Source organism: Halyomorpha halys, unplaced genomic scaffold (genome assembly GCF_000696795.3).
Source record: "Halyomorpha halys isolate HHAL.00 unplaced genomic scaffold, Hhal_1.1 Scaffold765.1, whole genome shotgun sequence".
In the NCBI taxonomy this organism is placed as follows: domain Eukaryota; kingdom Metazoa; phylum Arthropoda; class Insecta; order Hemiptera; family Pentatomidae; genus Halyomorpha; species Halyomorpha halys.
In genome coordinates this window covers 360,574-371,330 of record NW_027113294.1, presented here as the reverse complement: position 1 = coordinate 371,330, position 10,757 = coordinate 360,574, and the positions used below count along the sequence as shown (strand labels likewise).

The 10,757-nt window shown below is 31.2% G+C and overlaps 1 protein-coding gene across 1 annotated transcript in view; it reads left to right on the top strand.

Annotated features, from left to right (window-relative positions):
- The window catches only part of Clic (chloride intracellular channel protein 5), a 93,674-nt gene continuing 82,917 nt past the window's right edge, over positions 1-10,757 (top strand). Inside the window, exon 1 of the mRNA XM_014429104.3 lies at positions 1-177. Coding sequence (XP_014284590.1) covers positions 106-177 — 72 coding nt within the window. The 5' untranslated portion in view covers positions 1-105. The remainder of the gene's footprint in view (positions 178-10,757) is intronic.

Sequence of the window (10,757 nt, the reverse complement as noted above, 5' to 3'; positions counted from 1 at the left end):
TTACTAAAGCAACAGTCAGAGCTGAGACTTGGTTTATGCTGTTTCAGTTGCGAGTTGTTTTATTTAAGCCGGTAAATCGTTAGTGTTTAGTGCCAGTGAAGAAAAATGTCTGATGAAACAAACAACCACAACGGAGTTGAAAATGGAGATGTCCCGGAAATCGAGCTTATCATTAAGGTAAAAATTACTACTTGGGCGTGTACTGCCTTGTGTCTTAACAGTTTACCTTTTGTCAAAAGTGACAGTTGTAAATACTGATAATATTGGTGTTATTAATGTCGACCCAGTACCAAGAGCATTGATTATTCCCAATTATTATACGCCATTGAATGATTAAACCATTGTAGGTGTGCATGTTATAATGAAGTTATTTCTGCATTTCTAAAGTATTTTAGCAACCATTACAACTTATTTCTGTACTCATACGTTTTCCTAATATATATCAGAATTTCGGATATCTATAAAGTTATGTACTGAATATCTTCGATTGCAATGGACTTGTAATTGCATCAAGCCTGATATGTGCACTCCTGTAATGATCAATCTTATGAAATTTTTTTAAACTGTTATTCAGGTTTTATAGATAATCAAACATTATTTTTTATCAGTATAGATAATATTTAACGTTTATAAAAAGATACTTCATTTAAATTTGAAGAATAACCTTCAATTCTTTATGATTGCTTACATGGTTATTTTGTATAAAGTTTGCTAAACTCTCAGAGGAATTTTTAGTTACCATTTATTTATGTATGTAACAATTCTAAATGATAAATACAAGTTTCAATATGATGTCAATGATGAACAAGTAACTTGTTTTGCAGTTTAATTTTTATTGATGTTACGGATTCCATCTAATTTTATATTGATTATTGGTCCTAATAGGCTTTCCTCTTTGTTACATTTAATACTTGATATTTTTTAGTTAGTTTCTTCATTCAGTTACTAAGTAAGTTATTTCAAAGAATAGAATCATAAAGTTGTTAAATCTCCTGCAATTGTCGACACATATTTTCAATATTTATGGTATATGATTAATATATTTCTTGTTGATAATGTACCAAACCTTTTGCTACTGTTCTAGTTCTAATCTGGAGATTTGTATGTTAATGTTTAGATGTAAAGAAAATTGTTTTATTAATTTTATATTTGAATAAGCTAGAAGAATGGCCAAGATTTTCAGTCTTTATAAAAAGAAATCTGAATCCATTAAGTGAAGTTTTTCAATAACACTATTATAAAGCTTGTTAACTATATTTCATTTTTTCTAATGAGTTTTTTAGCTAATTTAAATTTTAGTAAATGTCATAATGGAGTGCAAATAATTTATCATGTTTTTTTTTTTTTTTATCATCCATATGTCAAGTTTTAAAAAATGACATAAAAGTTCTTGAATATTTTAAAGAAAAGAAAATAAGTCGGCTATGCAATTCACGGACCCCGCCCACTCATTCTGACTTGTTTTCATTATTTTGCATCGTTAAGATCTGTACTATAGAAAAAAAATTTTTTTTAATCGTTTTTATTCATTTATTATTATAATTATTTAATTTTTTTTTTTGTATAGTAAAATAAGTATCCCATTCTTGATGTCGGAAGGCTGGTAGACGTTTTTTAATGATTTTGTTTTATTGGTGTAATATATTTACTTTGCTGTGACCAATTTCGCAGACGTACTTATTTCTTTTCTATTTCCGACATTTTTAAAACTATTTTACAATAATATTAAAAAGTCTACATAGTTAAAGGGAATTTCCCATTTCATTACGATTCAAATCTGGTCTCACCGTTTATTTGGGTATTAGTTTAGAATACAAGCTCTAATGGGGGGAACATTAAAAAATCTTTTATTATTATAACAGTTTTCGATTTTAGCTCGCTCAAAACTTATAAGCAAATTGTCCAACGAGCTTCAATATAAATGAGTTTTGAAGTTCTTGTAACGGGAGCTTGTTTTGTAAACTAGTACTTTCATTTACAACAATAAATAATATTTAAAGTTTCAATTACTTATACGTATTTTTATTAAGGTTGATTAAACACTTTACATTAACCTGAGCTTTGGGCCGGACTACGTTAAAAATTTAACCTTCATAAAAAATATATATATTTATATTTATGTTTTGCATTGTGTTTTTAGGCCAAATATCTCTTACAATTGATAAGATTGGTTCATATTTTGATACGCATTGGCAGTTGGAATAACGTATAGGTAGACTGCAGCAGAGAAAGTAATTCCAGTCTGCGGTACTATCTTTAGAATACGTCCGGTTCTAAATAAAATCAAAACTTTTTTTGCCCGATGTGCCATAATTGAAACAAATTAGGGATTTGTAAATATTTTATTTTCATTCATGAAGTAATACATACAGTGTAAAGAATCATATGCCTGTCAAGGTCGGGCTCGTTGATAATTTTATTTTCTCTATATAATGTAATCATGGGTGGGGTAGGAGACTAAATATTAGCAGATGGTCTCAGCTCGATTGTCATGTAAAGTTGTTTTTTTTCTTCAGCTAGAGAAAGTTATCTTTTTTTTGTAATTTTCTAAATCCATACTCGTACATTTTAAGGTCTCTTTTCTCTTAGAAAAAAATATTTATAAAAATTAGGCTTTCTGTCGTTTTCCTACAGTTCTAATCACCTTTCATTTTTAAAAGTTTTAAAGGTTTATCGATTAAGTTCTTAGTTTTATGAAGCGTATAATTTAGTCTTAACGAAATCAAAAGATTTTTAGAACCAATTTTTAAATCCTCAGTTTTGAAGTGCGGGGTATTCTATATTCTTTCACCGTAGTTGTGAGTCTACCCTATAGGTTCAGGTAGCCCTCTGGTGTCCATCCAGGCTCATGAAGTGGGTACTCTTAATTTGGGAATCTTGAAAAAAAAAACACCTCCTTGTGCAATCGTTGTTCGAGGAAGCACTACCTTACAAAACTACTTAACCCTGACCCTACATTCTGGTAGCTGTACAGATTTTTTTTTGGTACTTTGATGATAAGTGCAACTATTTTTTTGGTAAAGCTTCTCTGATCTGATATTTATTGAATAATTTTGACATTTTTCGTCGAAAGTTTTCACAATTTCAGCATATTTGTTTATGTACAAATTCTAATTATTAAATATCCATACATTAAAATGAATTTATCTTGATAATTGAGATAGGAACATACGTAATTTTGAAAAATAAAAAAACATTTTCATTCTGCTATCAGTAATATTTAAAAACTAAATTCAGTTATTTTCGCCCATATAAGTTTCTAGGTTATACGACGCAGCCATAATTACGAGGCATCAAAATGCAACATAGGCCTCACTAAACAGAAAGTTGGATGTGAGGTGTAAATTTATGTTTAAGATTGTCCTTGACGATGGCCGGATTGGATAAAACGTTGGACTGTTAAAGAAATAATAAAGAGTGTTGAAACTTAACCTTTATGAACGTTCTTAAGGAACACCTTACTAAAGGTCTACTTTAATTGCTTACTTTTACCTTTAATTTATAGAAATTCTTTAGGAACTATTGCTTTCTTCAAATGAATGCTTGAGGTGTGTATTTAAAGGCTTTTTTTCTATCAATTTAAGACTATCCTGGTATAGCAGTGGTAATGTTTGCCTATGAACACTAATATTCGATTTTCAATATTACATTAAAACATCGCTATTCGAAAGTAAAAAAAAAATCCTTTGAGGATGACCTATACTCACTTGTCTGTAAGGATATTATACATTGTTTAAAGGTTATTCAGTCTACATTTGCCTATTATTTTTAGTTTGTTGATGTGGGATGTGCAATCTCTATTTGTTTTTATACATGAATTTGCATAACGCTGACTGTAGAGTTATTTAGTACTATTCCTAAGACTTTCTTTTGAATTCTTCCCATAATATGCTGCTAATTATTGTGTATCTAGTAATTACGTACATAGCAAAAATGTGATTACGAATAAATCATAAGTGTAAATAGTAAAGGAATAGTATTTTCAGAGCCATCTAAATATAACTGATCGTGAGAAATGGTTTCAGTTACGTGTAACAGGCTTGGGAAACTCACATGGCAATTTCGAATGTAGACACCGTTTCATTGTTTTATCTAATTTAGGTCAAACGTCATGAATTGATAAACACCGGAACTAGGCAGAACATCGTCTGATAGAAATTTATTTGTTCAAACAAGTTAGAACAAAAGTTTCATTAAATATTATTCAAACATTTTTATAATGTGACTATTTACATTAATAGGTTTCACAATAAATTGTTCTTTACTAATGTTAAATATGCTGTTTATGAAGCAACCCTATTCGGTAACACATTTTTTATCTTATTTTAAAAGTCTTTATAAATTTTAGCTTTAGTAATTATTACTACTATTATCAAATAGTATAATACTTTTAATATTTAAAGTGATATTTACCCTCCGCAATTTAAAAAAAATAAATTATACTATCTTGCAAACGTGGATCGAGCCAATGAAACAGCACTAGGCTTTTTTTTTCATATTGGTTGAAATCGGTAAGCTTATGTTGGTATTAAAGATAATTTCACTTGTCTTTTGAAAATTTTTGTTAGCAGTTAGGCGATCATATTGAAAGCAAAGTGGATTTTTATCTTTTTAGATTTTCAATAATATAGTAGAAATACTTATAAACCTTACTGATCAAATCTGCCAACTAAAATTTCTAAGCTGCTATTTCAATTCCGAACGGATGAAGTTTTAATTCGTTTACTTTTCCTTTGAAAGGAACTGTAATAAATGCCAGATCTTTCACTTTTCGAAAGTCTAGAAATGTCTTACGGAAAAGATTCGTCCACTTTCAAAACTACCTTTTAGTTTGTTTTTTTAAGTATTCCTTATCAATTTTAACATTCTTGTGATAATGTTAAAAAAAAATTAATTAGTATCCACATCTCTATGTCATTGGCCTAAATAACGATTTAAAAAAAAAAGAAAAGTAATAATTCTTCTACAATTGAAAACCTACGTCTTTTTTACTTTCACTACTTATTTATGAATATATGTAAGTAAGGGAAAGTGTTACGATCGTACAAAAAGTTGGAATTTTAATTTTCGATGGAAATACATGTTATGAGGTCCGTCCTCTGGGTCCTAAAAACTTAGTCTCACAAAATGGTCTGTGTACAGCCTAGCTCAAAAACAAAAAGAAAATTACATATTTAAGGTGGTTTATAGTCCGGGATGTGGCAGCAATTTCTTCGATAAAATCGACTGACCTAGATATAATCGATTTTCTCGAAAAATAATCAAAAAATTTTTATTAAACTTGCCATGTATGTGTAAAATTAAACTGGCTTTAATGTCAGAAAGGTTCTATCCTCAATGAAATAGTGTGATAGGGCTTAATAACGAATTAAAGCCTTGAGGTACAACTGTATAAAAATATATATATAACCAATAAATTTGCTTTAAGTTATAAAATGATTTGGTACAAACATGTGGAGAATCTTCCCATTGAAAGAACTCCAATAACATTCCTGGAGGAGAAGATCTCTGGAGCCATCTTCTTTTCAGACGCTTAGGAAGATTATCAGGTAATGAACGAGAAGCCAGGTTAGAAACAAGTGGGTTAGGAAGTCTATCATGGAAGGATTGGTATCTGGTTCTGGCCAAATCAGCAAAAATATGGAACATTGAAGTCCTGATGGATGACTTGATTTCTGACAAAGCAAGGAGCATTAAGGATTTTGGATTGTAAGCATTAGATTAGAGCCCCACAACTCAACTATGTCCACATTGGTCTTATTACAATCATGTAGATCAGTATTTTGTAATGGATTAGAAGTTTAGACCGTTTTTCTAGTAAATGTTGTAATAGTCGGAATCAACGAGCAGTTTCCTGTCTTTTCAGTCTTGTATGAGGGTTCCATGTCAGTTGTTTGTCCAGATGTAGTCGTAAGTAACGAATCTGTTTGACAGGAATACGTGGGGTATTAATAAAGGATACTGTGGGGGCAGAAAGTCATGGGTTTACGACGAAGGGTAAATGTGATTTGGTCGAATTTATTTTAATCCTCCAGTTTTGGCACCATTCTTCAAGGATGGTGATATGTGATTGGAGGGTTTGGGATACAATGAAAGGGCCATTATTCACTGACAATAGACATTTGACATCGCCATACGTGGTGAGGATAGTATTAGGATGTGTAGGGATGTCAACTGTAAAAACTGCATAGAGGTTAGGACCAAGGATACTACCCTGAGGTACACCAGCACACTGAGAAAAGAGGTATGAATAAGCGCTATTCCACATATTTTAAATAATTGTTTGTCATTATAGTCTACTTTTATTACGTGTGATATATTCTCTTACTTTGTTACATTATTTTTGTCGTTTGTATCTTTTTTTAGCCCTGGTGAAGTCCTGCGGGGGCGAAACTTGAGCTCGCAATAAATATTAAATATTATTATATTTACCCCACCCGACCATCTTCCTAAGAGATAATTGTTTTTAATGTAATAGTGAAAATTAATTATTAAAAACACTTAACATTAACCTTTCCCTCTCTCTCTATCTCCCTCCTTTGCTTTCTTATTTTTTTAAAGTATACATGGAACTTTTAAATTATATTTAAATATGGATAATATTAAATAAATCTACTTTTTTATTCTTTAGCAGTGGACAGCTGTTGATTCTTGCTTTCACTTGCCCAATAAAGCCCGCCTTTTGGCTTCACCTGTCTTGGCAGCTTTCCCCCTCCATTATCCGAGCCTTCCCCCAAGGTTTGCATTCAGGATACATGATTGTTATTTGAGGTTTTTTTTTAGTTTTTAGGGTCTGTGTAAGCAGTTTATGAGAACTTCTTCCTATCTTTTACCGGAAAAATTTAATTTTAAACTCCTGAAGACCAACAGAATGTAAAGTTTATAAAAATTAAATATGGTGCTATACAAAAAATATTCCTCAAAAATGTCTTTCCTTAACCTCATTAACAATATTTTTTTTTTTTAGGTTGATAGATTTATTTATTGATAGATATTACAATCTGTCACACAGTTGTGGGCAATAGGTAATAGTGATGAATGATCTCATACATACTAAAATAAAAAAGAAAAAAAAATATAATAAAAAAAAAACTCTCTTAAAATATATACAAACAAAAGAATAGACAAGATGAACATAATCAAACTCTGTATGAAAAATAAAATAAATAAAATAAAATAATAATAAAATAATATATACAATATTTACACAATCGACCTGAGGATCCCTGAGCCCACTCTATCCCCCACGTGTGAGGGGTAGAGCAGAGCTGAAGAGATCCCAGCGTATCCCTCTCGCCGCATCACTGGTAATGAGCCAGTGGAGGCTGAGCAAGTGCGCTAAAGCCGCAAACACTCAACTTGAGTGGAGAATCTGACCATCATTAACAATATTAACAACAAAACCTACCTTAGACAAGTTAGGACTCTTTGTTGAAATGTTTATTTAGTTTATGGTTGAAATTATTAAGTTTGTAAGTGAATAATCATTTTAAAAATAGTGTTTGGAACTGTTATGATATTATTTTAATATTTATTTTTAATGAAATGACATGGGCAATTATCCTGCAAAAGAGATAATTTTAGGAATTATGACATCAATGATTAAGGTATTTTCAAAAACATTAACATTGTGTGAGAAAATAATGTAATAATAACATGAAAGGTTTTCTTTTATAGGTTGTCTTCTTGAGAATGGCCTAAGGGCCCCGAAACGTTAGAGGTTTTTTAAAATAAACAGTTGAGAGAAAAAGTGGATCATTTGAAGTCTGTGTTAGTAATAAAGTTACTGACCATTACTCATCGCTCCCCCGACCATATTCTCATATTAAATCTACTGTGAACCATTAACACCTCATTACATTATAAATAATTTGCGCAAAATTGAGGAATATAGTAATAAATTATTATACTTGTGTTTTATTGTTATTTTAATGGAATGAGATAATTAATACACAAAGAAAGGTAACTATTGAATGGTTTTCCCGTTGAGAACGGTAAATGGGTTGCTCTTTAGTGAGGCGGAAATGTTCGTGAAAGGCAGCCTCTGTCCCCGTTGGATGTCCTTTATAAAGCACCTTTTGTTTTTCACGATTCTGTAAGCATTGGTTCCGTCGATGTGAGTAGCAGGGAATCGTTTTACATATTAATATAATGAATATCCTATTTTATAAATCAATTCGTTAAACAAAATTAATAGTTGATTGTGTATATTTTTAGTTAATTTTTCCTCATAACTGATGTGACAACGATATTTTCGGCTCGAATGCAGAAGACCCACAGGCAAATCCAGAGGATGAAACAAGAAGTGGAAAAAAAAAAAGTCAGTTATTTCACCCCATTTTTTGATTACTTTAATAAAAGTATAATTACTAGTGAAAATTAATGAGTCTGCCAAGTATAGTTAGAGGGAATAAAAAATGCCCCCTGTTTCGAAATATTAAAAAAAAAGTTATTGTTCATTTGGAACTACATAGAGAGAACTTCTTTATTTACCAATGCTGCCTAAATACATTGGGTTGCCAAAATATACAGCATACGAATCAATCCATGACTACATATTACGTCATATTATATATTCACGTAATATGACAAAAAAATATTTATTTTCCTCTACCTTTTCCAATCAATACTCGTCTATACACTAAATATAAATATTTTAATTTTTTTTTCTATTCAACAATTTCATTCCGTTTGATAATTTTATTTTATTTAATTGACAAATTTCTTCTCTGTAATTAATTCTCTCAGACCCTCTACAGTGATCCGCTACCCACGTTCGATCCGTTAAAGAAATTAAATGAATTTGTTGCTTGACAGCAATGTAAATCGAACTAAAGACATAATAGTCACAGCAGTAGATCAGTTTACAGTAAAAAAAAAAATAAAAATAATTAACTTAAATTAATGCTTGTTTAACATGCTATATAAATTAATATATTTATACACTTGAAGGTGTGAATACTTGTCGATGTAATAATCTATTAAGTTGGACCGCCCATAGCTCAGTGGTTAAGACACAGTCTTACCAATGTTGATGTCTATTGGCGGTGCCGGTTCGAATCCGGCCTGGGACGTTGACTTTTTTCATTGAGTGGCGGTCCCACAAAATGAAGAACTTTGACCCCCCACCATGGTTAGGCAGTATAGGACTCCAATGGGAGTATTGGCCGAAAAAAAAAAAAATCTATTAAGTTTGTTTCTATTATACTCGATAATAATCAGTAATAAAAAAAAAATGTTAGAATGTAATCAAGTATTGAAACAAAGAATTTATATTTTAAACTGTTTAAATAGATATGAATGCAATTTCAGAAATAATTTTTCTTTTTAAATTTGCATAACACCTTATCAATAATCAACAGAACAGCAACTCCAATTAGCAACATAATTGCAGTTTAGCAGCCAAATTTAAAATTAAATCATAATTATTCTAATGAATCTATTCAAGGAAATAATTAGTTATTAATATGAATATTGAATTCCTCGAATAAATTCAACGAATGAGCCATTTTTGTTAACAATGAAAATAGAAACGGATTTGTTGACTGTGAATAGAGAATAATGAACAGGCATCGTGAAATGAGTGATGCGGGTAATTTTAGAGGACAGCTTGACACCACTAGGTACACACGCCTAGATAATCGAATCATTTAAGTTTATAAAATAAGCGAAATACAATCATTTATTTAAAAATTGTTATTTACAATTGTACATTATAATACATTTAGTAAATTTAATCTATACGTGATAAAGGCGTGTAGAAACAACCCATTGGTGACACTATAATGACGTTATTATATTAGCAGGTCGTGGCTCGTGGCCATCTTTTTTTCAGGCGCCTCGGAGGATTGTCAGGAATGGAAGAGGAAACAAGGTTAGAAACTTAGTAGGTTTGGGTGGTTAGGTAGATCGGTTACATATGGAACATTAAGGTCTTTATATATGATTTTATTTGTTACAAAGTAAGGAGCATTCAGGATTTTACGAAGGATTTTGGATTGTAAGGATTGGATACGAGAGGAATTCGAAGGTTTAGTGGAGCCTCAAAGCTCAACTTTATATGTCCAGATAGGCCTTAAAATTTTCATGTAGATCAGTCTTTTGTAATGGATTGGAAGTTTAAACCGTTTGTCCAGTAAGTGCTGTAATAGCCGAAATCGACGTGAAGTTTCCTGTCTTTTCAGTCTTGTTTGAGGATTCCAGCTTAGTCGTTTGCCAGATGTAGTCCAAGCTTGCGGATCTGTTCGACAGGGGTAAGATCAACATTATTAAAGACTACTGTGGGACAGGAAGTCATGGGTTTATGACACCATTCTTCGAGGGGGCTGTGATATGGAATTGGAGAGTTTGGGATGCAATCATAGGGTTATTATTAACTGCGAGCTCATATGTGTCATCTGCATACGTGGTGAGGATAGTGTTAGGATTGGTTGGGATGTCAGCTGTATAGACGGTGTAGGATATTATAGAAAACTAGCTTTAATTTGGGTGCTAGTAGACATCTGTACGTCTAATGGTTCCTGAAATATAGTGTTTCATAAACCAAAAGTTTTGACCAAACAACTAGAAATAAACATATTGTGGATTTATTTTGACAAATATTATGTCAACTACTACTCCTACGAAGATGAATTTTATAAAATGGTTTTCATAATTAATATTATAAAGCATATTTTTAAAGGAAACCTAGCTTTAATTTGGGTGACTTTAGCGCACTTGCTCAGCCTCCACTGGCTCATTACCAGTGATGCGGCGAG